This window comes from Venustampulla echinocandica, assembly GCF_003357145.1.
Source record: "Venustampulla echinocandica strain BP 5553 chromosome Unknown scaffold_0, whole genome shotgun sequence".
Classification (NCBI taxonomy): domain Eukaryota; kingdom Fungi; phylum Ascomycota; class Leotiomycetes; order Helotiales; family Pleuroascaceae; genus Venustampulla; species Venustampulla echinocandica.
In genome coordinates this window covers 2,925,437-2,952,998 of record NW_022474205.1, presented here as the reverse complement: position 1 = coordinate 2,952,998, position 27,562 = coordinate 2,925,437, and the positions used below count along the sequence as shown (strand labels likewise).

General features: G+C 47.5%; 7 protein-coding genes across 7 annotated transcripts; 5 read left to right on the top strand and 2 right to left on the bottom strand.

The window, feature by feature from the left end:
- Positions 1–343: 343 nt before the first annotated feature.
- Positions 344–2,500, top strand: BP5553_00902 (uncharacterized protein; the record flags this gene model as incomplete). Its single annotated transcript, XM_032009525.1, has 2 exons — positions 344–712; positions 788–2,500. 2 exons carry the CDS (start codon positions 344–346, stop codon positions 2,498–2,500), a joined length of 2,082 nt encoding a protein of 693 aa, XP_031873579.1.
- Positions 2,501–4,869: 2,369 nt separating this feature from the next.
- On the bottom strand, positions 4,870–6,258 carry BP5553_00901 (uncharacterized protein; the record flags this gene model as incomplete). Its single annotated transcript, XM_032009524.1, has 2 exons — positions 4,870–6,071; positions 6,120–6,258. 2 exons carry the CDS (start codon positions 6,256–6,258, stop codon positions 4,870–4,872), a joined length of 1,341 nt encoding a protein of 446 aa, XP_031873578.1.
- Positions 6,259–8,111: 1,853 nt separating this feature from the next.
- BP5553_00900 (uncharacterized protein) lies at positions 8,112–10,117 on the bottom strand (the record flags this gene model as incomplete). Its single annotated transcript, XM_032009523.1, has 3 exons — positions 8,112–8,289; positions 8,338–9,965; positions 10,028–10,117. The coding sequence occupies 3 exons, from the start codon at positions 10,115–10,117 to the stop codon at positions 8,112–8,114; spliced, it is 1,896 nt and encodes a 631-aa protein (XP_031873577.1).
- Positions 10,118–11,097: 980 nt separating this feature from the next.
- BP5553_00899 (uncharacterized protein) lies at positions 11,098–12,557 on the top strand (the record flags this gene model as incomplete). The annotated part of the gene is made up of 3 exons (XM_032009522.1): positions 11,098–11,214; positions 11,277–11,616; positions 11,674–12,557. 3 exons carry the CDS (start codon positions 11,098–11,100, stop codon positions 12,555–12,557), a joined length of 1,341 nt encoding a protein of 446 aa, XP_031873576.1.
- Positions 12,558–15,565: 3,008 nt separating this feature from the next.
- On the top strand, positions 15,566–20,957 carry BP5553_00898 (Uncharacterized protein; the record flags this gene model as incomplete). Its single annotated transcript, XM_032009521.1, has 4 exons — positions 15,566–15,620; positions 15,728–17,178; positions 17,228–17,331; positions 17,387–20,957. The coding sequence occupies 4 exons, from the start codon at positions 15,566–15,568 to the stop codon at positions 20,955–20,957; spliced, it is 5,181 nt and encodes a 1,726-aa protein (XP_031873575.1).
- A 714-nt stretch (positions 20,958–21,671) lies between these two features.
- Positions 21,672–22,485, top strand: BP5553_00897 (Uncharacterized protein; the record flags this gene model as incomplete). Its single annotated transcript, XM_032009520.1, has 4 exons — positions 21,672–21,755; positions 21,852–21,881; positions 22,017–22,082; positions 22,141–22,485. 4 exons carry the CDS (start codon positions 21,672–21,674, stop codon positions 22,483–22,485), a joined length of 525 nt encoding a protein of 174 aa, XP_031873574.1.
- A 3,103-nt stretch (positions 22,486–25,588) lies between these two features.
- On the top strand, positions 25,589–27,298 carry BP5553_00896 (putative Cytochrome P450; the record flags this gene model as incomplete). The annotated part of the gene is made up of 6 exons (XM_032009519.1): positions 25,589–25,645; positions 25,711–26,045; positions 26,113–26,454; positions 26,556–26,835; positions 26,903–27,069; positions 27,136–27,298. 6 exons carry the CDS (start codon positions 25,589–25,591, stop codon positions 27,296–27,298), a joined length of 1,344 nt encoding a protein of 447 aa, XP_031873573.1.
- Between the last annotated feature and the right edge of the window lie 264 nt (positions 27,299–27,562).

Genomic DNA, 27,562 nt, shown 5'->3' with positions numbered 1-27,562 from the left:
TTTCTAATCAACAAGAGAAGTGTTGATTGGAAGTAGATTTCAGGAGTAAAGAGTTGCCACTACGGGGGGCAGTTAAGACATCCAGCCCCATGCGATAGTCACGTGCATGACGCACAATGCCTGCAACCAATTTCAATTTCCGAAATTGGCCAAGCGCATCCTTGTTCCAGACCACATGACCACGTGCCACCCTCGCGAATGATGTTTTACCGATTGGGAGGAAAGAAAACAGTCACGTCGTCTTGTATCTCGGTATGTTCATCAAGGCCAATAGCCACATTTACTCTTTTCTTGGCCTACCTGCTATATAGCAGGTTATTATTATGATTCCCTTATAATAACTATGCCGTTCCGCTTCGTCTACTTATGTGACCTACTCGACAAGCTGGAACGGCCGTTTCTGCGGGATGCACCACTGCTCCCTCATCACCTGGAAGAATACACCCAGAAGGAGGTCATCTCTTGGTTTCGGAGGCATCGGGATCGGTTGAATGAGTTCTCGACAAATGGAAATGCGGTGATCATGATGCTCCAGCCGAAGCGGTGGAGTGATCGAGACTTCGGCTGGAACGTTGATATCTTGGAGCACCTGATTGCCAGGAACTTAAGCCTTTCAAAGGCGAAGCATGCTGAATTGAAAAAGTGGGAGTCTGAGCCTCACAGAGGCGATTTGGCTGCTTGTGTAGAGCGGGTTATGGATGGCATGGAACGGGTATGTGATGCGACTTGGCCAGCTGTCTGGGAGAATTTTCTTTCCTGCGTGCGATCATACTAATATGAATTTCAGACTGCCGTGAGAGTCGATGCAAATGCGGTAACAGTTGAGGAGATTGATCAATTTTTGCTTCAAACGGCATCCCATAACAACGGCTCTTCTCCAGAGATCCAAGCCCTTGCTCCAGGCTGCCCTAAACATGACCCAATAGCCGGCCTAGGAAATTTATATCAGCGACTGCAGGGACGAGAGGCGAAATGGCTCACCCGCTTACTTCTCAAGACCACCGAGCCTGTGAGCTTCCCGGCAGACTTTGGGATAAAATCTAACCAGTCCCATCTCCCGAATTGCGTGAGAGTACACGTTGAGTTCCCCAGTTCTGCAGCTGCTATTTTGCAATTGGGACAAACTGGTATATATAAAGGATCTCACCCAAAGGAGCAGGTTCCCACTCAAACGCAAATCCCACCAAGCAATTCTCTAGGGGTTATCCCACGGGCATCCCGTTCTCGAATACGGGACTCTCCAGGCTTCCAATCCAAGAAGCGCCGCGTCTCGAGACCAAGACCTTCAAAAGAGCCAGCTAAGCAGTTAGTATCCAGCTCGGCGCCACCCAACGCTGCTTCTGTTACCACCACATCGCCTTTCCCACAACCTCCCCCCAAAAGATGCTGTCCTTCCCGAGAGTCCTCACCTGGAGCTATTTTGTTCAAGCGTGGTGTTCTACAGCCGTTGCGTCCCACGGAGATTTCAAGCAACTCAAGTCAAAGACTATCTATATCTGGCTATTCTTCAACAGAAAAAGGCACAAAAATCCTTCGTCGGACATGCCCCGAAGCTGCAGAGTCTACTAGTTGTCCATCTTTCAGACTCGGAGCTTTGGCGCCAGCAAGCTCGGCAGAATCTGCTAATAAATTCCATAAAGCTCCATCCAGCTCCACGGAATGTGTACCTAACCGCTCTCTTGTCTCTTCTCGCATGACACCAAAAAAAGCAACCTCGACAGTTTTTTGTTCTCCAGTGGAAAATTCAAGGAGGTCTCGACCAAGCTGCGTTGTTAATCGTGCCTTACAAACCCCGCCCAGGCCTACTCCGGTTTTAATCTCACCAGGCACCTCTCCCAACTCTCGTCGAAAGGCTCCCTGTAGGAGCACTATCCTAGAAGATTGTCCCTCTCGACCTCCAGCTGCTGAGCGAGTGCATATTACAAAACCTGCCAATAATACTACACCAAACAGGCAAGGATCGGCCCCTTTACTATCATCCATCGCACCACATTCGTCAAACTCTACCGTTTTACCGCCACCTACTCGGTTGGTTCTAGACCCTAACATCACCGCTTCAAATCCAACAATTCCCATGATCACAGCAGGAACGGGTAAATGCCAAATGAACCCAGATACCTGCCCACTGGGCAACTGCATTTTCCTCCTCGGGCCCTGCATCCCAAACGTCCCGCTCCTCCTCGAAAGCCTCCTTCCCCGCCATGGTGCACGATATATCACCTCCCTCGCAGACTTCTCTCACTCGTCCCTCCCACGCCGGTGTCCTCGCTCTTCCAAAAAGTACAGGAAAATCATCCTAGTAGAACCAAATCACACACAGCCGACCGTTAATTTTTTAAAGCAGGCAGAGAAGCTGAACCTCAAGAGATCGAAGGGACGTAAGCAATGGGTTGAGGTATACGATTGGCGGCTGTTGGAAAGTATTGCGAGGATTGATCAGGGGAAGGGATCGATCTTACAAGCAAATTCTTGGAAGAAGTATTGGATGTGTGCTGTCTAGAAGCGTTTTGTGAATTATCTCATTTTGAAGATTGTGGGAGTTTATATGTATGGAGTTCGAGGGCATGCAACCATTGGGCGTGGTCGGGTCTTGATAATGGCCTGCGTATTCTTGTATTAGGAGTCTCCGGAGCATAACTGGATTATTTAGTCTATATCTGATGTGGTATCCGTAGACATCATATAGTCACGCCTTCGTTTGGGAGGTTCGAAGTTACAATGTCCGATGAGATAAATACTCAACCCATTTCTCCAACCACTGATAGATTTTCACATCAGCCATGGCCAACCTCGATCCCATCTAAAATACGTCTTGAATTGAGCTCTAGATCCTATCCTAGAGAGTTGAGACTCTTTGAATCAAAGCTCTTGAGATTTTTATTTTGAGTCGTTGCGCCTACAACCACGTCAATGCATGGGTTCAGACTTTCTCGAAGTACTGGTTAAGCTATAAACTTTTGCGTAATATTGCTTTTTTAACCCGCCTAGTTCCGAAATTTAACCTCCAAATTCCACACTCCTGTCGCCTTTTCCTATAAACGGTTGCAAACCACAAAATATATAAAGCACAATCTAACCCCTCCCATTTTTGTCAATGTACATAAATCTAGAATCTGCAAGTGGCGTCCGCTACTTAGCACTTATACTTTCTTTATTCAACCTCATCCTCTCTCCCATTCCCCTCTTCACTCTCTCTATACATAAAAAATTGCGCAAATATTCCCAAATCCAGCAACAGTGTGCCTAAACTCCCCGTCAACCACGATGCGTTCACAGCAATGTACCTCCCATATAATCTTCCCACTTCCCCAGTTCTACACTCCCCCCCTTTCCCTCCACATTTGGGCTCATAAGCAAAGATAGATAATACATAGGTTAGGTTACCTATACATGCAAATAGAAAGAAGAGCACTGAGACCCCCGAGGTAGATTTCCTGCGGTAATTGAGTAGGATTTGGGGAATCCGGGAACCGAGGTAAAAGACCGCGCAGAGGTACCCAAATATTTGACCCCAGAATGAGAAGTTTAGTTCCACTTCTCCAGATCCTCCGGGTGACGGCTTGGATGGCGGGGTTGGGGAGGAGTGGGTGGCCGTGCGTTGTGATATCCACCAGCCGAATATTCCAGCTAAGCAGACCGTCAGCACAGTGAAGAGATTGAAAAGTGTTGCTTGAAGACGGGTCGTTTGCTTTTTGGCTTGTGGTGGGGTGGTACGAGGGAATTCGGGGTCGTGGAGTGGTACGACGGGGTTGAGATGCGTGGCTGAGATGGTAGAGTGAGTAGAAAAGATGCTATGTCGACGCTCATCCAGGGAAGGCGATAAAAGCCCTGTTATCTCGGTGGCTTCGCCGACGTTGGCGTCTGCAGAGGTGCTGGTTGGTTTTGGAGGGGGGATCACTTCGTCCCGCCAGGTAAAGCCGCGGTAGTAAAAACATTGGCCAAGAAGAACTATATCAGCCAGAGTGTAGTATATTGCTAAGATGATCTGTTTGGTAAGTTAGAACTCCTTTCGAATAAGATAACTTCTGAGATACCAATATAGGTCAGGAGGATACAGACCATGGTAGGTAAAACACCTTGCAACACTGCACCAAGAATGTTGAACACATCGCCCAAAAGCCAGACGATGATGAATTGTAAGGAGAGGCCATCTGCGGAACCGCGGCGGAATTGCTCGATTATCTGGGGCGAGAAAACAACCACCCCTAAGGAGACATTGAGTTAACATTTATTATCCAATAGGGTTATGAAGAGAAATGAGCCGTTCTGGAATCTGGATGGCAAAATTTATGGGATTGCCATAATGAGTCGATCACTGGACATTGGAAACTGTATGGGATTCGGAAACTTACAGCAGGTTATTGATATTGATCTATTTACATATTAGCCTTTGACTTGTACATTGCTAGGAAGTGTTCAAAAAGTAGGTCAAGATGACGACGAAAAGACAAGTCGAAGCTAATAAGAGCAGCAGAGCAATCTATAAATGGGGAACAAACCCTAAAATCCCACTTATGGCCGTGATATCTAAATTCAGCGTCTGCGAAGGTGGGAACATCCTGATCTCTCTAGTTTCTCGTGTCGCATATACAAAGGAAACTCTGTTTCACTGTGGCGTTGAATGTACGAAGTAACCCCCGCAAATCCGCGAAGAATTTGGTCTTATCATGTGACAGTGTACCTCAACCCCAACACACGTTTATTTACAGAGAAGTTTTAGGAGAAGATCGCATTTTAATTTTAGTCTATGTAATGGAAACGTATCTAATGCGCCGAGCCTGTGTTTTGATGTTATGAATTTCCCAAGTCACGTGAGACATTTAAAAAGGTGAATGTCTTAGATCATGTGACACATTTGAAATGAAATTCTTAAGAACGGACTGGGAAGAACTTGCTCTTGTGCACAAATGTAGCGCGTTCAACGGCCATGATGTCCTTTTCACGCTGCATGCAAATCTTGGCCCATTCATTGTCGAGATGTCCGATGGGCCAACCATCAACTTCATGGGGTTTGGTCATATACACAGCCTTCCACCAAAGCTTCCAGTCAGTAAAGACCAGGTCGTAGAATGGCAGGCAGTGATCCAGTTGTGGGACTTCAATCGGCTTTGGCTGGTTGGTAGGTGTCTGGAGAGTGATATCCAGGCGTTTGAGTGATTTGAATCCCTGGAGGTAGGCTACGAGAGCTTTGACGTGCGCAAGGGATGGGCTGGAGTCAAAATCGATGGCTCCTTTGAGCGGACCTTGGCTGCGATGACGATTACCACCCATTTGTGGGATATAACTTCCTGTGATAGGAAGCTTGAATCCATTCTCCGGGAATGCCAGGGTGACAAAGACGGTCTTTGTGCGCTCGACAAATTCCGGGCCAAGCTTCGCCATCATATCAAAGATAGTCGTGGGCTTCTTCTTGTCGTGCTCTTTACCCTCCTCGATTGCACCCTCATTTCCCTCCACGTTCGTGAAAACATCCGTCTTGGTGTCCACCGATGGTGAAGCGCCCGTGGCACTAGCATTCATGGCACCGACACTAACACCACCCACGGCACCGACATTCAGCTCACCAATATCCACAACGATCTCCACATAGTTACTTCCCCAGAAGTTTTCCTTTTCGCGAATGGCCATATTGTCCAAATGTTCCAGGAAGTTGTATTTGCCGGGCGAAAAATCTCCAGATGGAGCATATCTCCTGAAGCCATTTGCGAACTGTTCCTCTACGAGGCGGACGATGTTGCGAGTCACAGAGCTAGATTCGATGACAACATCTTTGTTCCTGTAATCAGCACGGGTGACGACGGTTCTGCCAGTAGGTGTGGGCTTTTCAGTACCCGTCAGTGTCATTACCGGCTTCTCGGTCTTACGTGCAGAAGCGGGAACAGCAGAGAACCCCCCCTTGTTATATTGATTGTTGCCCTTCTGGCCGGACTTCTTGGTGTTCTTTGGCACAAATGGTGGTGATTTTGGATCAAGCTTGCTTGCCTTGCCCTTGACCGGGTTGTACGGCTTATCCAAAGGCTCGAAGTTCATAGTAATGAGCGTTCCGGTTTGGTAAGATTTGAATTTTAACCCTACGTCGAAATTAGCAAGACCTTCCTTGTTCGTTAGACCCAACTTACTATTGTCTACCATAGGTCCCTGACTAACAATCTCCTTGACCTCCGGTGTGGTGATTTGACGACTAGCTTCTTTCTTGTCTCTGGGACCCTTGCTTCCAGAGGAAGAGGTTGAAGATCCTCTCATGTTCTTAGATCCCATTTTGACTGTTGATGTAATTGCTGTTCCTTTCGTGTTCGACTAAAGCATCCGCCGGGTAATAATCTAAAATATACCTATGTTAGCTATTTTCTAATACTAGAGTCAAAGCAAACTGTAACAAGCTAAGAACTGTGATCAATTAAGACCCATATCGCCTTGTCCAGTCCAGAGTTAAAACATAACAGTAATACGTACCAGCGTTGTGAAACTGAGGGACTATGATCTCACCTTCGGCGATCCGGCGGCTTGAAATAATATCACCGCAGAAGGTGAAATCAATATAGTGGTATGCGTTGTACCGGCTATCGAAAGCCCAGAGTTGCTAACGATACCGGGCCTTTTGTCCTGGTTGTAGAGATGAGCTGCAGGAAGTGACAATGGACAAGAACGGAACGAAAGACCAGAGGTGCAAAATCAAGCGCTCTCCTTGCAATCTAGGTTATTATTTGAAGAATTTATAGTGCAAGGTGCAAGACTGTTGGAGCAAGACTGTTAGTGCAAGACTGTTGGTGCAAGACTGTTAGTGCCCTTAAAGCAGAACAGATGTGTTGTTGCTTTGTTGTGTTGTAGAGAAGAAAGGAGGTTGCTCGAGAAGAGGTGGATCTCCTTTTATAATCAAGGTTTCGGCCAATTGGCAGCGCTGGTGACAGTTAGACCAGGGTGAATTTTAGGAGGCAGGTGCGACTACTGCTTTATGATTAGTAGAGGGCGGTGGTATGTGAAGCGGTAGGTGCAGCTCGAGTCCCTTTTCATATTCGAATTTTCCGCGAATGGGCGGCGCTAGCGATCACTATAATATAAAAGGTGAGTGAATTGAAAAGGAAAGTTTAATGGTATATGTAAGAGCTTATGCAGCACTACCTATAACTACTAATAGTATCTATTGTCTAAGGGCAAAAAATTCAAAATACAATTGAATTGTGATTATGATTATGCCTTATGCACATAACCCTCTTAATAATATTGGCAGTATCCAGGGGCTGTAAGATTATATAAAGAACAAATGCGTCGGTATGCGCAAATAGATAATACTATTGGGATATTTGCTAGTATATCCTCCTAGTATAGACCTCATTTGGTAGTGATATTGATAAAGTAATATCAAATAGGACAGTCACATATAAAATAGAGCAATAATGCAAGATTTGTACTAGAGAGGGTGATGTGTACTATATCAGATGAAATTATAACCAAGATAACAAATTGCAATAGGCTTGACAACTAAAAATGGCTCATATAACACCATCTGCTGCCTTAACAGTATAGAGAACGGAATTTATAAGGAAAGCATTTTGAATAGGAAAAACCAATGTGCCACAGCGCAGCAACTAAGCTCTACATTCTAGTGCAGCCATGGATAATTCGATATGTCTAATATCTAAGACGCACAAAAATAGACCGTCGACATGCAAGTTCACAAATTCAATAATTAAGACCACAAAGCAAGCTATCTAGAAGATAAGACAGAAGTATCTGCCAGGCTAATTTCTTAGCACGCATCCAACAAGAACATAATACAATTATCACACCCCAATAACTACTATTAGCCTGGCAGGGGTCGCTCGACACATCAATTATGATGGTCTTTAAAACTCAAAAGAAACATGCATAGAACGTGTGGTACATGCCCAAGGGCCAAGAAAATAAAAGTTTAAATCACAAGGCAATGGAGGAATAGCCAAAGAGACTCTCCCCCTTAACTCCTTCTGAGGTGTGAACAGGCAAGAATAGAAACAAATCAACACCTACTTAGGAAGAATGAACAATAGTATCTCTTAATTATTTCGTATACTCTCCATTCAAAAATCCCACAAGGTCGTAACTCCCCATTGGCAGCAAAGTACTGTCTGTATCTAACCCCATAACGCATCTTTAAGCCTTCCTGTCCCAGAAACCGCAGGCGGCGAAAGCAAAACCGATGACCAGGCTTCCATCCCATCTACGTACAATCGAAATTTGAGTATGCTCTGATCACTCACTGTGTTTTCGATGGTCACCGCTCCAAGTTTAGAGTTGCCAGCAGGGATGTATCTTCGAGGCGTTAGTAAATTGGCACGCGTAGTGGAAGATCCGACTTACTTGACCACGACATCCTCATCATCTGTCTGGCGATATGTAGGTGTCGGCAGATAAAACTGGCTCAGCGGGCTCGTCGAAAATTCATGAACAGTAGCACTAATCGGCCATCTCCCCCCAGTCGGAGGAGGGAACGCGGTTGCAGCGAACTCATGGCGATCACCAGAGAGCACGACAACCCCAACGCCGCCCCGAAGCCCAACATCCCACATAGCTTCCAAAATAATCCGTCGTTCGTGGAGATACCCAGCCCAGGTATCAAGACCGTTGACTTGCCAGTTCTTGGTGAAAGGGACACTAGAAACGACGATTTTCCATTTTACGCCTTTTGACTCGGGCTTTTTGAGAAAGGCAAGAAGATCGGCGAGTTGCTCGGGGCCGAGCATAGTCTTCTCGGTACTGTTTATCGGCAAGTCGGTGGAAGAATCGCGATAGGTTCGGGTATCGATCATGAAGAAAGACGCCGGCCCTTGAGTAAATTCGAAATATGAGGCATCTTCTCTGTGCTTATTGTATGTGCCAGTTTTGCGAGCCTTTGGGGGATTTGCAACTGCTTGATAGTGATAGAACGGATTGGCGGCTGCTTGGTACACGCCTGTTGTATTCCCATCCCAGTCATTAGCGATTTCGTGATCGTCCCAGACATGAATCCAACTCAGATTCTGGCCTACGGCTGGCCAGTCTGGTGACGAGTATACTTGTCGATACTCTCTTCGGTAATCTTCTACACTATTTCCAAACCGTTTTGGGACATCTATGTATATAAAGTCACCAAGGAAGATCATGAACTGGGCGCCGCCGGGGATTGAATTGATGGCTTCCGCCATGTATCTAAACCCTGGAATACTTAAGGGATGGTCGAGTGGATTATATGGGAACCTGGCTTTGATGCAGCTTGATGTAACAAACGTAAATGAGCCTTGCTTCCCGACTTGCCCAGGCTTCGGCGGGACAGTAAGGAACCCAGTGTGGTTGTTTGAGGTCGCCCACTGGTATTTTCGGTCCGGATGATTCGGTAAGGGAAAGGTCACAACTCCCGTAAAATCCGTGTCATTTCCTAGACTTGTAATCTTCCCGGCAGTTTGCCATGTTGCATCTTCATATGTAGTAGCTGGATCTGCTAGCCTGTAGGAAACGAAAATCGGAAGCTGAGACGGGTTGGGCTCTCTGATCAATAACTTAGCCTCATTAGGCGCAACGTATCCGAGCCGCGCGAAAGAGAGGTCGTTGCTGGGATAGAAACTCTTCGCCCGATAGAGGAAATCGGTGGCGGCCAAAACCAGAAGAATATTTATCAACAGGGTGGCTAAGGAGAGCGGGGCTGATGTTGGGCTTGGAAGGCCTGTCAGGAGTGTCCGCCAGGGTTTGGCGGTCTTCTTCTCTAATACCACCGTCTCTTGAACATCAACGTCCTGCTCTAGATGGGTTCCACCTCTGCGCCCCGTTGGATGCCGGGAATTCGAAGTACTTGAGGAGGGCGAGGCAGTCCCGTCGTCATCTGGAACCTCGACCTCTCTCAACGTGATATCCACATCATCCTCTAATACCATGTATTGTTCTTGAGAGAGGAAACTAGCTATGAAAGATGGCACATAGATTGCAAATAGGGCATAGATAATAGGCGGCAGATGCTGAAATGGCATTAGCTCCCCATCATCCTCTCATTCCACCATCTTGGCTTGGGGAGGCTTACATGGCCCGGGATGATCCGCAAAAAGGCATATACTGCAACTCGGAGGGCAATGCTGCTGGCAAGCGCCGCCTTGTCCTGAAAAGTTGCCATGCCCCAAACAATTGGCTCGGTGGATAGAAAAAGAAAAGGGAGAGTGAGAAATATTGGAAGGAGAGATAGCAGGAGAACCGGTAATAACAATTCGATAATCACACGCGCCGGCATTCCAGGAGGTCTAAGAATTGGAAGTTAGCCGTCACCAAAGACCCAGACAAGCATGTTTACGGAGTGTACGGGAACAACAAAGGCATGTCGTCACCACACATGCAACACTGTGGCTGGTGGGTGCGGGTTTGGATGGGGTGGCGCCAATAGGGAGTGACCTCATAGAACCCACCTTTTGAATCGCCCAACAACTCAATTGTTCTAAGAATAAAAATGGAACCTTTAATAAAAATCCCATATTTGGACTTTATTCCCCGGGTCGAATTTAGACTCCTCTGCGTGGTGCTTTCCGCGGATAGGACAAACCAAGCTGACAAGGGCTTTGGGGATCGAGGTCTCGCCCAAACACAGCTTATAAATACTGTAGTTTTAGGGGGCTTGACAAACCAGCCCCAGAACCAATAGTGGCGTCACCCACTTCCCCAGACTGACCAAGACGGAGATCGTCAACTCCAGACTCGGGGCCGAGCTGGTGCCATGCCGTTGTGTTGACGCAATGTGGTAAGACAGGCTACCATGGGACATATCTGTCCGACCTCCCCGCCCCCAAGCTCCTCTACGAAACCCAATTATGAGGAAGAAACAGAACAAGCGGTTTGTAATCCAATATATCTATTGGTAATGGAATGTTTGCTTCGCGCCCTTTATTACTCCATCCTCGTGGATACCTTGCGCCTGGATCTCGGACGGCACACTACCAGTACAATCCATACCGCCGGCTGAACAACAGTTGCATACCAGATGGTCTTATAAGAGCACAGAAACCGCCAAAAACCCCGAGACAATTGATCAACAAGATACAGCATCGTTCTATAGCCTCAAGCTTTGCGGAGTGGCGAGCAATAGCAACTCAAGATCAGACGAACATGGCAACCCCAAGCAGGATCCACCTTACGGTGAACGACACCGGCATCGTGAAAAACAAACCACAGACTGCCGAAGCGGCATCCAAAGTATCTGAGCTTCTTCAACAGAACCATGAGGTGCGTTTCACGAATTACTTCATTGCACGCTCCCTTACCCGTTCCACTGACACGTGATATAGAAACATCACGTCTTCTATAATGAAATGGGGTTCCACAATCATATTGTGCACCATATGCTCACTATATATGGGCTTGGAGCTCCAGTGTCCATCATTGAGAAGCGCTATGCTGAAAACGCATCCTATCAGCGCCCTCCCATGACCGAGAAAGACAAGGTGGTTGCTGACCTTCGCTCCCCAGCGACCTTTTCCAAATACTTAGGGAGCGGCAAGTACTACCACCCATTTCTCCTTTTCTTCCAAAGGGAGATGGAGGATAAGGGATGGGAGAATGTATTAAATGAGTATTTGTTTGCCGGTAATGAGAGAGCCGATAATATGCTGGGGAGGATGTTCGCGGGTTTGTAGCCCCTCCAAAAAACATCACCAACTACTTCGATTTTGACAATATTGCTAGGCTTCCTCCACCCCATAATCCACCTCGGGTTTGGAATAGAATTTAATCAGCCAGCCATCATCGCCGAAGCCCTGGCCCAAGCAGCTGTTCACGACGATTGGACAGGACGATTCCTCCTGGCCACCGAACAAGCCGCCAAAGCGCACCCTTCCTCAAACCCAAAGACCCTCCCGGATATCATAGACTCGATTCATGCAGATAAAAAGCTCTCCACTGCAGCTCACTTTTCCGACTCCAACAAGATCCGGGATGGGATCCTCTCGCGCGCGAAAGACGAAATGATCAAGCATGCAACGCAATGGGTCGTAACCCCTGAAAACCTAGAGGAGAAAACCGTCGAGATGATAAACACATCGATATATTTTACAGCCGCGGCACAGCATCCTCCTAAACAGGTAAAATTTGACTTCTACTTCATGCACTGCGCGAATAGCAGCATTTTCTTCCACTCATTCAACGCTCTGCCTTCGATTTCTACGGAAATGAAAGTCAGGATGTTACAATGGAAGGGTTACCTTGATCTCGCTATGTACGCGTCACGCCGTGCTCCTCCCCTTCTTATGGATGAAATATCAAACTATGTCCCGGCCAAGCTGGAGAAGGGGGATGCTGAATGGCCGGGGATTTTTGAACGGCTTATTGGGTTTCAGGATGATGGACATGCTTCGAAACTCGGGAGGTCGGTGAGGCATGGTGAGTTGGCTAGTAAGAAGTGGGAGGATAAGAATGCGGACTGGATTAAGGTTAAGGGTTTTATGTGGGGGAAAATTGGAAATATGGTTATTGATAGTGTGGAGGATACCGGGGAGCGCTGGGTTAGGAGTGCTGGGTTTGACGAGGCTTGGGAAGAGTTTGCAGATCGACCGAGGAGGGAAAAGATCTAAGATTATTCTTGGAAAGAGGAGGGGGAATATACCCGTCTAAATTTTGGACATTCGTTTTCGTGGGACAAAGTATTGCGATGGTTTTGTATTGATGGGGTGGCATCTCTATCTTAGCAGCTTTTGAAATTGACGAGTAGTTTAACGAGGTGACACACTCCCCTCTCCCATCTACCACCATAATTGCAGCTTAGCTGATAACTAGACCTTTTCTATGCCAACCATCAATCGCCGTGTACCAATCTCAAAAATGATATGCATATGGCTCGTGGTACAGTACACACCAAGAGTCCGACTAGTGTCTTTCCTTCCGGCAGTACAAATCAATTTGATAGTTTTGGTATATACACTAGCCATACGGCTGAGCAATAAGGTAACCATACTATGGCCAGAAATGGGAGTGTGTATGCAATAAGTAACGGTTATTATTTCAAGCATCCTTGTATCAAATATTGTACTCTATGGTGTTGAATTATGAATGATATAAGCACGGAAGCTAATATAAGTCGTACCAAACAAGAGTAGTTTACCACGTCACAAAAGAATCTTTTGACTCGGCATGATATGATTACCCCCGGATTCATTGGATCAAATCTAAGTAGACACAAGCTGAGTGTAAAAGTCTTTAAATCGATGCCAACTTGGCCCAAGTCTCACCTAACCATTTGAAAATTAACAACCATAAACAAATCCGTGCGACAGAATAACTCAGCTATGTGGCCACATACGCGATAATTTGGCGGGGAAAATTTGAGGTAAAAAGACAACGGCATGGTAGTTTCATCTATGACCTTAGTTGCTTCCATGTCAGTGATGAAAAGAGCGTACGAGACTTTTTCATACGCTGCAGACTGGGACCTGTAACTTTTCAGTGGAATGTGCTGCGGTAGTCCTTCTTTACCATAGCGGCTTCCTGCGATGTAGATTGGACGAAAGGTTACCCAAGAGGGTTACTGCGATAACGAAGTAAGTAAGATGGCCAGAAATTGCCTTTTGACGGGCTAAAAAGCTGGCTCGCTGTCAAAGTCAATAGGCCGACTGGCTCATGGAATTCCGCTTGCACGTCGATCGTTTTATGTGCCAAAGCTATTGGTTGAGACATAGCTATTGCATGGCGCAATATGATTCAACCCGATTTTGATACAGGCAATTTGGATCCAGAGGAGGAAGATCTACTACGCGTACGCCAGACAAGAAAACAAAAGGATAATTAGGACATGGAATATTCCGTCGCCCAATATAGGTTAAAAGCGTCGGATACGCTGCATAATTTATAGGACACCAATAGAGTCAACTTGGAGTTTCATAGAAAATACCAAACTGACAGTGGATTGGGCCTGAAGAAGGCTCAAGCGGCGTGTAGCGTGCACGTGACCGACACTTTCCAGTAATGTTCACGAGATTCCATGCGCTCGGTATCGAGGATGCCTGGTTGAAAATAGCATGGGGAGCGATGAATGATAGGATGGAGTTCTCAGATCGAACAGCGCAATATACATATCGGCGCTAGTGTATGTATGTATGTGTTGGCACGCGGTCGGGTCAATGCAAAACGGCTGGCAGTGGGACTGGGACTGGGACCACCAAGCAAAGACGAAACGGATTTAGACAAACGCAATACGGTAATTGACTCGCAGCCCAAGGGAGTCCATGATGGCGTACCGGTCCCGTATGTATGTGGCCGTATCTGCGGCCAGCACATGCTGGAAGGTTGAAACAAAAGCAGATGCGATGGCGTATCGGTATTTGCGTTCTGCCTCAAGTGGCAGAGGCGAGCTGTCACTCCGAGCCCCCACGCTTGAGGAAAGGAAAGGATCACCACTTCCTTGGAGGCATATTGCATAGCTCTTGGATCGTGTCCGAGCCTTTGCCATGATATAATATCAGCTGCGGAGGGAGTCTCTTCCCCTCATCAAGTCCATGACTAGCGATGGACGGTTACCCAAAACTCCCACGTCGGTTGTGGTACTCGTAAGGTTACCAGCCAAATCGAGATCCGTACTTCGTACAGAACGCAAGGTAGTACTTGCTCGTAAAGCCATTTCGTTGGGTTCCAGGCCCGTCGTCGTCGCCCGACGACCACGGGCGTCCGGAGCATTCAAAGGAGAAATTCGAAGTTTGAAGCCATCCAGCCAGCCAGCCAGCGAGATGCGTGGCACCGGGAGAAGCTTGTCGGGCCCAGAGCTAGCTGCATATCTCATTCTGTAGTGGAGCTGTAGGAGGCTGAAAGGAGATGTCCTTGAGTCCGCGTTGAACGTGTCTCCTGCTCGTGAGATTGGTGAGGAACGAGGACGAGGGATGAAGGACGAGGGACGAGGGACTGGCTACTGAGCTGTAAGTGCCACCACTGCCAGCGCGATCCCCCAGCACTGTGCTCTGTAGTCTTGCCCAGCCATCTCTCGAGTCTCCAGCCACTCGCTCGACGTCGCTGCTGGCTGATGAGCCGTGATGATGGTGTCTCTGCGGCGGCGTGGTGATTGGGCACCTGCCCCCAGGGTTCATGCGAGTGCTGTGCGTGGATTTGTTGGCAGTCGAGCAGTGGGTGGTCGGTGGTGGGCAGTGGTGGGCAGTGGCCAGCAGCGAACGTGGAGCGTGGAGATCCATGGCCACGAGCCCACGACCGAATGCGAGAACTGATGGCCTTTTGCACTCGTCCAAAGACTGCCGCCCTCCCTCTCATCCCACCTTATTGACAACTTTTTGTTTGCAGAGGAAACACTGGTTGCACTGCCCTTGATGGTTGAGAAACGACTTCTTGTCAATCGCATGTTGAGATACTTGGTGCTGTGATAGAGAATCCCCAGATTCGCTATCGCCCTCACTATCGCCGCCGCCGACATCGTCCTCTGACTGTGGTAGAACTGCAGTACAGTATCATACACCTACTTCCGCGCACGCCAACTCCCATACCAACAGCGTCTTCCTCAAGGCGATTTCCTGTCTTCTGCTTGCACTGGCATCTCGAGGCTTACAAGCTCGAGATCGCGGCCAGTTGATTACCAGATGGAGCCATGATACACATGCAGCGTTCCCTCTCCCTCCCGGGGCCCGCGCACGCCTCTCCCCGTATGCTTTTTATTTTACTTGAACGACGGAACTTATTCTTGCTTATTCTTGCACACGGTTCCATATATTATCTCGGCCGTCATATACTGATTTATACGCGCTTGCAGCTGTCTCTCCTACTATTACGCATGTCTCCTCGCGCAGCCCGACCCCATCTCCTCTCGATAACCATAAACATACTGCCTCCCAGCAACACCATCGATATCGCTCTCCAAGCCCCAGCAGGCCACCTACATCCTACAAAGAGCCGCCATCCGAGCGAGCGCGAACCCGGCAGACCTCGCCCTCTCCTGTGTCTACCAGACAGGAAATACCGCCAACCGCTCAAGCAGAAGCCAATTCTGAGGTTATCCGCCCCCCACTCAAATTACCTCCGCTCCCTCTACTCCAAGATATATCACAGTACACAAACCCCCAGCTTGCAACAGTAACTGCCGCAACTGCGTCAACAACTCTGGAGGAACTTGCCCACCTGGTCCGGCTTTCTACATACCAGGAAAAGAAGCGGACCTATTCTCGTGTGCGATTACAAAGATCCCTCGTTTCTACTGCTCTCTCCGCGCGTCTGGCGCGATGCGGGGAGTTGGCCCATCGGACATTAGTTGACAATTTTAGGGGTGACGAGAAAAAAAGTTTTGCCAATCTTTACAATGGGATCCATGATGTCCGGAACTCATGCGACGCCACTCGGCGATATGCATTACTAGAACCAGATCTAGATGGAGGGCGTTCAAGTCTTAGCGGGGAGCAAACCGGCTCTCTCTCCACGTTTATGCATGAAATACCACACCGATCCAGGGACACCCTTCTTAGGTTCCTAACCCAGATTAGGACAAATCCAGACTATCTAGCCAGCCGTATCTCCAGCCTTTCTTCCACAGAGCTTTCTGCTTTAACAGTGTTCCACCAAGGATTGGAGGCAGTGGACTCGGTGCTACCATTTCACAATCGTTCAAAGGCCCATATTCCAGGTAATCACCGGAATGCTGCCCAAGCACCCACTGCGGTGGAGCGGTTACTTTCTTTCCAGCGCCATGACCCTCTGTCTGCTTTGATTCATACATGCTTTGCAAATTCAGCTGGCCCAGATTCCCAGGAAGACCTCCGAAGGACTGATGTTTGGGCCACCACATGTGCTAGGCTGATCAACGAGAGCAAAACTGGCGTGGATCCATTTATTTGCAGTGTTCTTAATGTTTGGACAGCCATGCGGGATTGGTCCGGCCGGAGTAACATGGAATGGTATCTCATGAAAATCCTCGAGGATGGAGCCTTCTTATTAGAAAAAGCCGAGGACCAAGCTGGGACCCGTATCCACGTGGAACCACGAAACGCCAAGGATTCAATCGCTGCGGATGAATTCTACACGGCTGCTGTCCAAGGCCTTTTTGAGATTGTTGATGATCCAGGAGCAGGAGGTATACCCGAAGGACTCCTTGAACTTGGAAATGCCATTCTTCGTAAACTTGACCCCAAAAAACACATGCCTACAAGGATATTCTTGGTGTCAAAATGGCTCTTTTCGGTGTTCCTTCTCAATGTCATTATCCACCCCGAGGTACGTCACCTACAAACGCCGTTGAAAAACTCAAGCTAACTCATCTCAGTCGTATGGGATGATGTCAGAGTACCATATCACCGAATATGGGAGACAGAAAATCCTGAAAGAGGTTGCAATGCGGGCAACGAAATTTGTGATAGACATGGTTTGGTGCGTGTTGCTAGATGTTACGAGTGCGTTCCCTATACTAATGATTGTTGAATAGGGGCAATTCGTCATCCACGCCACTATTGATCAAAGGCCATATTGAGAACATTATGTCCCGTTTTCGGTCAAGTCGGACTTCTAAATCCAAGGCGAAACTCCTTCCTGCAAGGTCTATCACCTCATTGAGAGAAACTGTGGAAGTTCATCCATATCTTGTACTTGCCCCCTCAGATCTACTCACTTTGGTCAATGCTCTTTTCCCGGAGAGACGGCCACCATCTAGTTCCCTGGCCAAAGATATCCATGGCTTACGCTCGTCTGCCTCTTCAGTCTCTGGCTTCTCAGTTACTCCATCAATCCCAGTGCCTACACCACGCACTGCTTTTGATAATGCCTCTGTCATCAGCAACAGTGGCTCCTCAGTGGTAAGCGATATCACTACGTCACGCGAACCACTTCTTGATGAGAATTCAAACTCTGTACCAAGACATTCCTCCCATTCCATGTCCTCATCAAATCCAAATCAGCGTCTTAGTTTGTATGAGGATGATGGCTTTGAGCTTCGTATTGCTGTCGATGAAATGACTCAAACACTAGGTTTGGATGGGATCTCTGGAACTTGCCACGCCTGCGCTGAGCGATGGGCCGTGCTCTTCATCTCTCCTGATGGCCAGAGTTTGTCTGCTCATATGCTCCACGACCCGGAAGATGACCTTGAAGAGGAAGAATTTACTACTAGTAGTGATAGTGATGAGGGGATCCCAAACTCGCGTCCAGACCTGGACAAAGACTACCATCAGCTAAGAGACTCGATCTTGAAGTTGGTCGAGGATTACGAGATACCACAATCCATGAACTCTAGAGCCGAATCAAAGACATTCAGCAACAGAACATCCACTCTAGAAAGCCCTAGGAAAAAGCACCGCAGTCGGCCTGGATCCTCAGCCAAAACAACATCAAAGAATCCTTATCGCCCTCGACAGCCGTCTCCCGGCACCGCTACAAAACATATAGACCTTCGACTGCGGTATGATTCGGAAAGTGAGAGACAGTCGGATGAAGAGCTCCCTTCCGTGCTTATAGCTATGTTGGAAGCCGCAAGATCACAGTGTGAAGCTCAATCGGACTTTGTCAACGCTCACCTATACTGGAAGACATTGGACCAACTTCATCAACTCTCCTCTCCGTCTCTGAAACGCGACGGGTTTGCGTCACTCCTGAGCATCTTCTCTCGAGGCCCTAGAGATTCCATTCGGCGTTCTGCAAGTGCCATAGAGGAGTATGATGCATGGTTGGTGTGGTTAAAGCAATCCCAAGAACGTCATGATGTGACTATTGAATCTATGATGAAGCGATTGAAAGCTCTCCGAGATAAGATGTGGTATGTTACTGATGTAAGAAACTCGGCCGCTTATGAAGGTGCGCGAAACATTGCCGTTGCTCTAAAGTGCATGGCATCGCCAAAGAAAGCCTCCTATCTCCCTCCAGCAGGAATCCGGCCTCGGAACATGTCCAGATCCTCCGCAAACAATTTCTTACTCAAAACAGAGGCGCAGGTAATGGACATGATGGCTGCTGCCGAGGACCAAGGTGGGCCAAACAAGCTATCAGATGAGCAATCTGAAAAGACTCTACGTTGGCTGTCGCAGTTCGGGATCGAGAACTTTTGCAAGGGCGAGGAGCGCATCCACAGGTTCTGTTTGGAAATCGAGACTTGTATCAATAAGCTTGTTGGTGACAATCTTATGGATGGTCCTGTCCTATGGTCTAGTGAGTTGTATTCTCGAGATAGGCGCCTCTTGGACGGCGGCAGGCAAAAGGGAGATCTGTTCATTAACGGTTTTGGGGCATTGAACATGTCCGGTGATGATCTTGTTGAGCCAGACTCGGGGCGACGCAGCCTGAGAAGTACAAACTTTAGTCGGCCTGGTCTTCAGGACCTTCGAGCCATGTCGACGAGGAACCAATCACAACAGAGTTTTGATTCGGGGAGATTCAGCATGTCCCGAATGAGTATAAATGGGGATCTTATGGATTCTCAGGATTACTTCGGCATGGCTAGTCCAGTCCTGACAATCGATTCATCCACCACTTTCTGGTCTCCCTTTCAAACCAGAGCGCAATCTCCGACCACAAGTATCAGTAGCGCGCGTCCTGGTACAGCTTCGTCGACGAATGAGACGGTTATGTTAAAGGAAGAGCGTGCGGCTCAGGCCAAGCAAAGGTTTCTTATTGACCTAAAGCAAACTTTGACCAGTCTCCTTCTCAGCGACCTTGGCATGTTGGTCTTCGCTAGAGGAAGCGAGACCGACTCTTGGTTCGCAGGTGATCTTGGGCAAGATTGCATGGAGAGACGAGAGCGTGCGGACCAGAAGGCTCGCCGGAAGATCAAGAGGCGAACTCTGGAAAAGAAGAAAAGCTTCAAAGATCTCCGTGGAGCGCATAAGGTCGAATTGTCGGGAGAGCGTCCCGACAGCTCAATGGAGAAGATGGATAGATCATCTCCCAGTCGCTCAAGGCACTCGAGTGAGCGAGGTGGGGGTTCTCAAGCCGGTGCCGAAAGTTCTTCCACAAGTGAGGTGGGCGGCCGTGGTTCTCGAAAGAGCATACCGAAAGACCTCAGCTCTCCCGACTTCCCTTACCGGCAAGCCTTCCAACGATTGTTAAGGATGTTCTCAGTTCATCCAAATCCATACGCAAAACTCAATGCGCTGTATGAATTAGAACATCTGATTATCGCATTTCTCACGCCTTCAGCGCCCCGCCGTCCTCGTTTCCGCCAAGATACTTTGACATCTACTGCTCCGCCGGAAGTTCAGCATGTGAGCGCTTTCGGGCACAGCGATACAATGCCAGCTGCACCGCGTGCCAAGAACCTGGAGGAGGCAATTGATAACTGCAAGGAGCGTCGTTCGCAGACCCTGAACCAGTCCGAGGCTGCCTCGCCTGTGTATCGCACAACTGAGCGGTCAACGAATGCTCCCAATCCTGCCAGTACCGACATGATCGTCGAAGTCTTGCAAGACTTATTCCGCGATCCAGACATTAGACCCAAAACCGTTTTCCGTGACCTCCAATTCATTGCGTCCTTTGTACCTGCTGCGATCCTTGACAAGACAGAGCGTGGGAAAGCATTTTGGGATGCTGCCCTTGCTGCCCTCGGCCTCAAACAAGATGTTTGTCGCACACTTATCGAAATCGCAGATGAGGTGGTGGTCTACTACACCCAGACCCGTAAAATGACCAGCTCCTCTACCGAGCCGATTCCGCCTACCTCTAATGGGGAAGTTATGAAATATAGTATGCAGGATGCAGCTAATATGTGGACTATCACCGCGAAAGAAGGTGATCCAGTTGCTGAGCGGGAGCTGGCAATCTTCTACCTCACACATCCAGAACTCGTGGAAAGGGTTACGGCGCCATTAAGCAAGCCGCGCGAGACATTCAAGGCGCAAGTCATGGAAATGCATGGCGGTGGCAGCACTGGAAAGGAGGAGAGAGACAGAGAGAGAAGTGACCCAGCAACAATGTGCGCTGCATATCACTGGATGGAGCTGAGCGCATTGGGAGGAGACGGTCTTGCTAAGACCTACCTGCGACAAAGAGAGGAGCTAAACGCCATCCCTTGACCTGGTATTCCCCTGTATGAAGGTGGAACAGAGGTCTTTTCGATATTCTTTGGTTTTTGCGCTCGTCGTTTCGCACCCTTGATACCACTCTCTTACTAGCATTCACGTATACCAAGGTTGATGAAAGCATTTTGTATCCGCGATTAGCGTCGTTTCTGCTTTTTGTTTGGGATAGGCTGTCTGTTTTAGTCAAATTCGCACCTATAGATGAGTGGGACGGATGGACTTATTAACTCGTGCTGGAAACGAAATACTACTGGGTTTACGTTGATATACCTCCATTTTCTAGTGGGACATTATAGATGAGAATTAATTCAATTAAAGCAACCTTGATTAACCGTGAATTGTTCAATATGGCCCAGGCACGTGTCACAGCGCTGTTTTGTTTGTCAATACCATGTGCACTTCTACTTCTCGACCAGTAATGCATTATAAAGTACAGGTCGATATATCTCTTGCATGCATTTTAGATTATACATATATATAACTCCAACCCATTTGAATACCTGTAGATGATTTGGAATAGTAGTAACCAAGTTGCATGAGCAAACAATTAATGCCAACTGTAAATCCACCCGGTCACCTAGCCTTCTCCATTTTTCAGCCTCGCCAAAAGCGGCAGGAGTCGGCAGAATATTTTAACGGACCGAAATCTCTCCCCTAAACTCTCGTTCGCCCATCTCCCCCCAAGTTGAATCACCCACGACAGCAACGATGAATGGACCGGCATTTAATCCCTCTGCCGGTGGCGGAGCGGGGTCTGAAATGGATGCGCAGACGGTGGCTGCTGTGAAGGCTGTATGTTCAACCCCGAACTTCCGTCGCGCAGAGCAGCAGAACGAGAGTTGCCTCTGAGAGCTATGGACGGCGATGCTGATTCTACGTGTTATGCAGATGCAAACTGTTATGGAAAGCTGTCCTGGGGTAAGTTTGGTTCTGTCTCCTTGCACCTATTCCTTCATATTACATATACTATTAAAGTTTTGCGCTCGGCGCGTTATCTTCAAGCTGTCTCTCGGTATCTGTTGAGTATTAATTGCTAACTGTACGATCAACTAGAAAACAGTAATGTCCGGCGTAATGGGCTTTGCATTAGGTGGTGCATTTGGTCTCTTCATGGCATCCGTATGTCCGCCTCCTCCCCCTTGCATCTCTCACCATCTAACGTCCTTATGCTCTGTAGATGCAATATGACACGCCTCTCGCCTCCAACCCAAACGCCGCGAACATAACCTCACTCCCCCTCCGTCAACAGCTAAAACAAGGCTTCAAGGACATGGGTGCGCGGTCCTTCTCATCCGCGAAGAATTTTGGCAAGGTCGGCGCTATTTTCTCTGGCACAGAATGCTGTATCGAGGGCCTCAGAGCGAAGAATGATCTTGCGAATGGTGTTATGGCGGGTTGTATTACGGGTGGTGTTTTGGCGGCGCCAGCAGGACCGCAGGCTGCCGCTGTGGGGTGTGCGGGCTTTGCGGCATTTAGTTTGGCTATTGATAGCTACATGAGGAGGCCGAGTGATGGGGATTGAGTTAGGGACGGACGAAGTTAGACGTATCATAACGGAGAGACGGCGATGTTAATATTAGGATGGCTGGGAGGTGGAAATATGAAGTCAAGCCGCTGTTTCGAATATTGGTGTCTGTAAGAGCGGCATTGTATGTTTGGAAGCTGCATTGCGTTGGAGTTTTGGTAAAGGGTGTCAATTGCTATATCATGTATTAGAATAGGTGGGAATATGGGCCACCTAGTAGGACTGGCGGGTATAGGTACGGGATCAAATCTCAACTATTGAATAATCACAGTGCAAACCCGATATATTACCTTACAATTTAATTGTCATGGCCCTTTTGCAAAACTGCTTTGGAGGCAAATAAATTTTGTAGCAGAGGCCGCTTTACGATAAGCCTCAAGTTTTATTTTTTCGTTGTCTATATGCGTGACCCTATGAATAATGTCCACTGCGCTAGATATCTTGTAAACCTCGATTTATGTGATTTGTTTTGTTCACGAGGAGTAACCCCATGCCCTGGGCATCCTAAATAATTCGACTTGCTCGAATCTTTAAGTCATTGCCTGTTGACCACTTTCCGACTCACTTCTTGAGCGGGATGTTGTCGAACTGTACGAAGTAATTCTAATAAACCCGGTATATGTTATTATAAATATCAAAATTCTGTTAAGCCTTGGTACTTCTGGCCCACCGTTATATTACCCATTCATGGCTATCATTTTGCGTATGAGGCTCAAGGCATTAAATAATAAATAAAACCCATATGTGATAGGTCTATCGCATTCCTACGAGTAGCAGAAGCATCTAGGTACCTTAGGTAAGTGGCAGGAGTCAGCCTGGGTGCTTTGTATGGCGCATTCTTGGGCGAATTTGGTGCAAAACTCTTTTCGCTAGAAATATCATGCACCTATTCAAGTTACCTACCTACCTATATATATCTCCGATATCGAGCTTCTATACTATTTCAATATACTAATCTAGATAGCGCAAATATCTTAATTCTAGTGAGATATTTATATAACTTGAACACCCCAATTCTAGTGAGATATTCATACAACCTCAACACCTCAATTTTAGTAAGATATTTACACGATACTAGATTTATGTCTAGGTAATTACCGTTGCGCCTTGTAATACCGGCGAAAAGAGTTTTGCACTACAGTCGCCTAAGAATGCGCCATAGTTTTTGACCTTAGCGTTACCGCGCAAACCCACGCTCATTGCGGTGCAAGGGTTACATCTACCGCGCAAACCCTGCAATATGTCACGCCGACCATAACGCCCGACGCCAGGGTCTGCAGCTGTGGCGAAGTAATGCCAGGGCCGCTGGAGTCAATCCCTTACTTTTTCTAGAATGGTCTCCATCCCAGGGTGTGCACCGTTTTGGTCTTTCAGATGCCGAGCAAAGCCCCTTTCGTAGTCGGTTCCGGCTTGCACGGCCGAAGTCCGATCAGGAAATTAAGCAAAAGCAAATTTCCTGAGCAATGATAGGATGCACTGAGCACGACACTCCTTTTACGAGTTAGAATAAGCTTGACCACAGAGTGGAGTAAGTACAAATATCCAGGAATAGTAGGTTCATTTAATTCGGAGCAGAGAAGCTCGATAGCATGGACGGTGAATGATATAGTCAGGATTACCGACCTTCACCACGTTCACACCTCTCTCGTCAAATGGATTGCATCGGCAGGAGTGGAGTAAGGGCACAGGATGCTCCTGTCCACAGGGTATAATAACTATTCTGCAAGTGAGCCCAGTATCACGAGAGGTTCCTATCTATTGCGGCGCGGACCTTATATCAAAAGTCATGGGCACTGCGGAAATCGCACAGTACAATTGGCCAGTTTGGTCTAGCGGCGAAGATTTAGCTGGACCCTTATTTTAGTACTAAAAGTTCCATCACTCTTGTCATCCTTGCTTATCATTATATCATCCAAGTTGCGTTATATTAAAATGTTATCGAAAATTGAAATATCAAAATGAAGGTTATTAGTATTGTTTTGACGGCGTTGGGCATGCTATGTGCAGTTCAGGCATGTTCCCAAGATTGCACTTATCAAAGAGATGTGCTCTAATACTAATGGTGATGTAGGGTAAGTACTGGTGGCTCTTGCAAGCGTTTTAATATAAACTAACCGTAATGTAGGGTGAGTACTGATGGTTCCTGTCGATGCTTTAATATAACTAACAGTAGTGCAGAGTGAGTACTATTCGAGCTATACAGAGTAACGCTCCTCTAATAACTAGACTGGGATAATATTAACAACTGTGTCGTAAATGTATCACGTTACGTCCGGAAAGAGCGGACATTTGACACTGGCATATTACGGAGTAAGCTTATCTAAGACGACACAAGGTGTGTACCCTCGGTACAACGCCATGCATGGGTTCAATCTAATCAATCCTGCCGATCTAAACGGTTGCCCGAAATGGACCGATAGCTATATACAACCTCGAAATCACGTACATAGCATCAGGTATCTATCTACCCAATCAAAGCAGCGGGCCACACCTCCTAATCCTGCGCTTCCTTTTCCTCGCGTCCCCACTTAGGTTCCAGCTCTTGGAAGTAAGTAACTGTCAGCACTACTTCTGCGGACACCTTGCGTTGCCATGTACCACCCATCATACGAGGTATTTGATGGTCCAATTAGGGCACCTAATTCGTAGGTAAACGTATTGATAAATAATGGCATGTGTGAATGGCGCTACTTGCTGATTACCGGCATAGTAATTCGGTTTGAAATGAAACAACCGCGGATCACAACAATACGTGGCGGTCATGTTGGTAATATATTACCATTCTGACGGCATAAAAAGATCTAGTAGAACTACTCGACACGTTTCACACTATCCATTCATTTTGTTAGAACTAGCTTGGTACTAGTACTTAGCAAAAAGCATACCTACGAAAACGTTTCTCACAGGTGAACGTCTTACACACGTTCCATTGTCCGCAGCCATGATTGCACTCACAATCCTCCGCTATGCGCCTCTTGTGATCCCTTCGGTTAGATATACCCTCCGCTAATTCAGCCTGTTTTTTTCTTTCTTCTTCTGCTGGGCGATATTAATAAATTGTATTAGATTGTTGGTTTCGTGATATTGAAGGCAATATACAATGTCTTCTTTCACCCTCTTCGAAACTTCCCTGGTCCTCTTCGGTATCGGGCGTCACGTATTTTCTGGGTTCTCGACCTTATTGAGGGGCGTCAAATATACACAATTGACCAATTCCACAAGCGGTACGGGCCCGTTGTGAGAACTGCCCCCGATGAGCTTTCCTTCACCATCCCGGAAGCCTGGAGAGATATCTATGGCCACCGTGTCGGACTTGTATCCGGACTTCCAGAGATCCCTAAATGGCCGTTGTTTTACAGATTTACCAAGCAGGATGTTTCTATATTCAACGCTCCTCAGGGCCAACACGGTACTCTGCGACGAGCTCTAGCTCACGGGTTTTCTGAGAAGAGTACCCGGGCGCAAGAAAGCATAATTGGCGGATACGTCGACCTACTAGTAACGCGGCTCAAGGAGGTTGCAGATAGCAAAGCACCCACCAACATGGTTCAGTGGTAGTAAGTGTCCATCCATCCTACATATTACTTATTCGTCATTTATGCAAAGAAAAAACAATCTCACCAGTGGTCGTAGCAACTATACGACATTTGACATTGTCGGCGACTTAGTTTTCGGTAATTCTTTCCAATGCCTGGACAATGCCAACTATCATCCATGGGTCTCTCTTTTTGCCGATTCAACAAGACAGAACTCTATTTTCGTAGGCTTGAAGATATTGGGGCTTGATTTTCTCGCTCTGGCAACTATGCCCTTGGTCATCAGGAACATGATCAAACACTTCAACCTGACGAAAGAGTGGCTACAAGAGCGGAGAAGGCTAGGTACCGACAGAGGTGACTTGATTGAAGGGCTGTTGAAGAAGGAGGGAGAAGAAATCAGCTTTGATGAGATTCACGGGACATCCATGTGAGTTTGCGAGAACCGGTGAAAGTCTCGCCAAAGAGATGAAAGATATGGACAAAAAATTTCCATCGCCGAGTAGTATGCTAACATGTAGCGAAACAAAGGGGCCTCATCTTCGCCGGATCCGAAACGACTGCGACACTATTGAGTGGTGTTACCTACTTGCTGCTTCAGAACCCTAAGACACTAGCCAAGGTCACAGAGGAAGTGCGATCATCATTCAAGTCGGACAAGGAAATCACGCTCCTCTCAGTCCAAAATCTCGACTACATGCTGGCCTGTCTTGACGAGGCGTTCCGGCTATACCCCCCCGTTGGCATCGGTCTGCCTCGACAGATTCCCAAAGGCGGAGTTAAAATTGCCGGCATCTATGTTCCAGAAGGCGTAAGTACCCTCTTCGGTCGAAGTCAGGTTTTAAATACCTGTGCCATTAGTCCTAATCGGAAAATAGTCCATCGTAGATGTACCGCAGTATGCCATCCACCGTAGCCCCGACCATTGGACAGAACCAGAGAGCTTCCATCCCGAGAGGTTCCTCGGCGACGCTCGTTTTGCCAATGACAAAGTTGAGACGCTACAGCCCTTTTCTGTCGGACCTCGAAACTGCATTGGGAAAAAGTAAGTAGACCAACCTATTCTTTAACACACCGAGTCTGTCAACTAACCAGTTCGCCCCTCTTCTAGCCTTGCCTACGCAGAAATGAGGCTCATTCTCGCCCGTGTGCTTTATAACTTTGACCTGAAAATGGACCCCAGCTGCTCAGGATGGTTAGATGGTCAGAAATCTCACGCACTCTGGATAAAGCCACCGCTGAAGGTTCAATTGACTCCCGCAAAGGCTACATAACAATTTATGGAAAGCCAAGCTGCTACCAGATGGTTAGCTAATTCATCTTGATGTTTTTTATTTATTGCAATGGTCTTCTCGAGCTGTACATATTTTATTGGGAGGGTTTTTATAGACAAGAAATAGAGTCACTAGTCTCACATTGACCATGTTCATTTCATTGACATTAAGTTTACCAGAGTATTAAATATTACTTACCGCTCACAGTATAGTTTATCTTATGAATGATGAGTTTTTGATATAATACATTGCCTGTCTCACAAA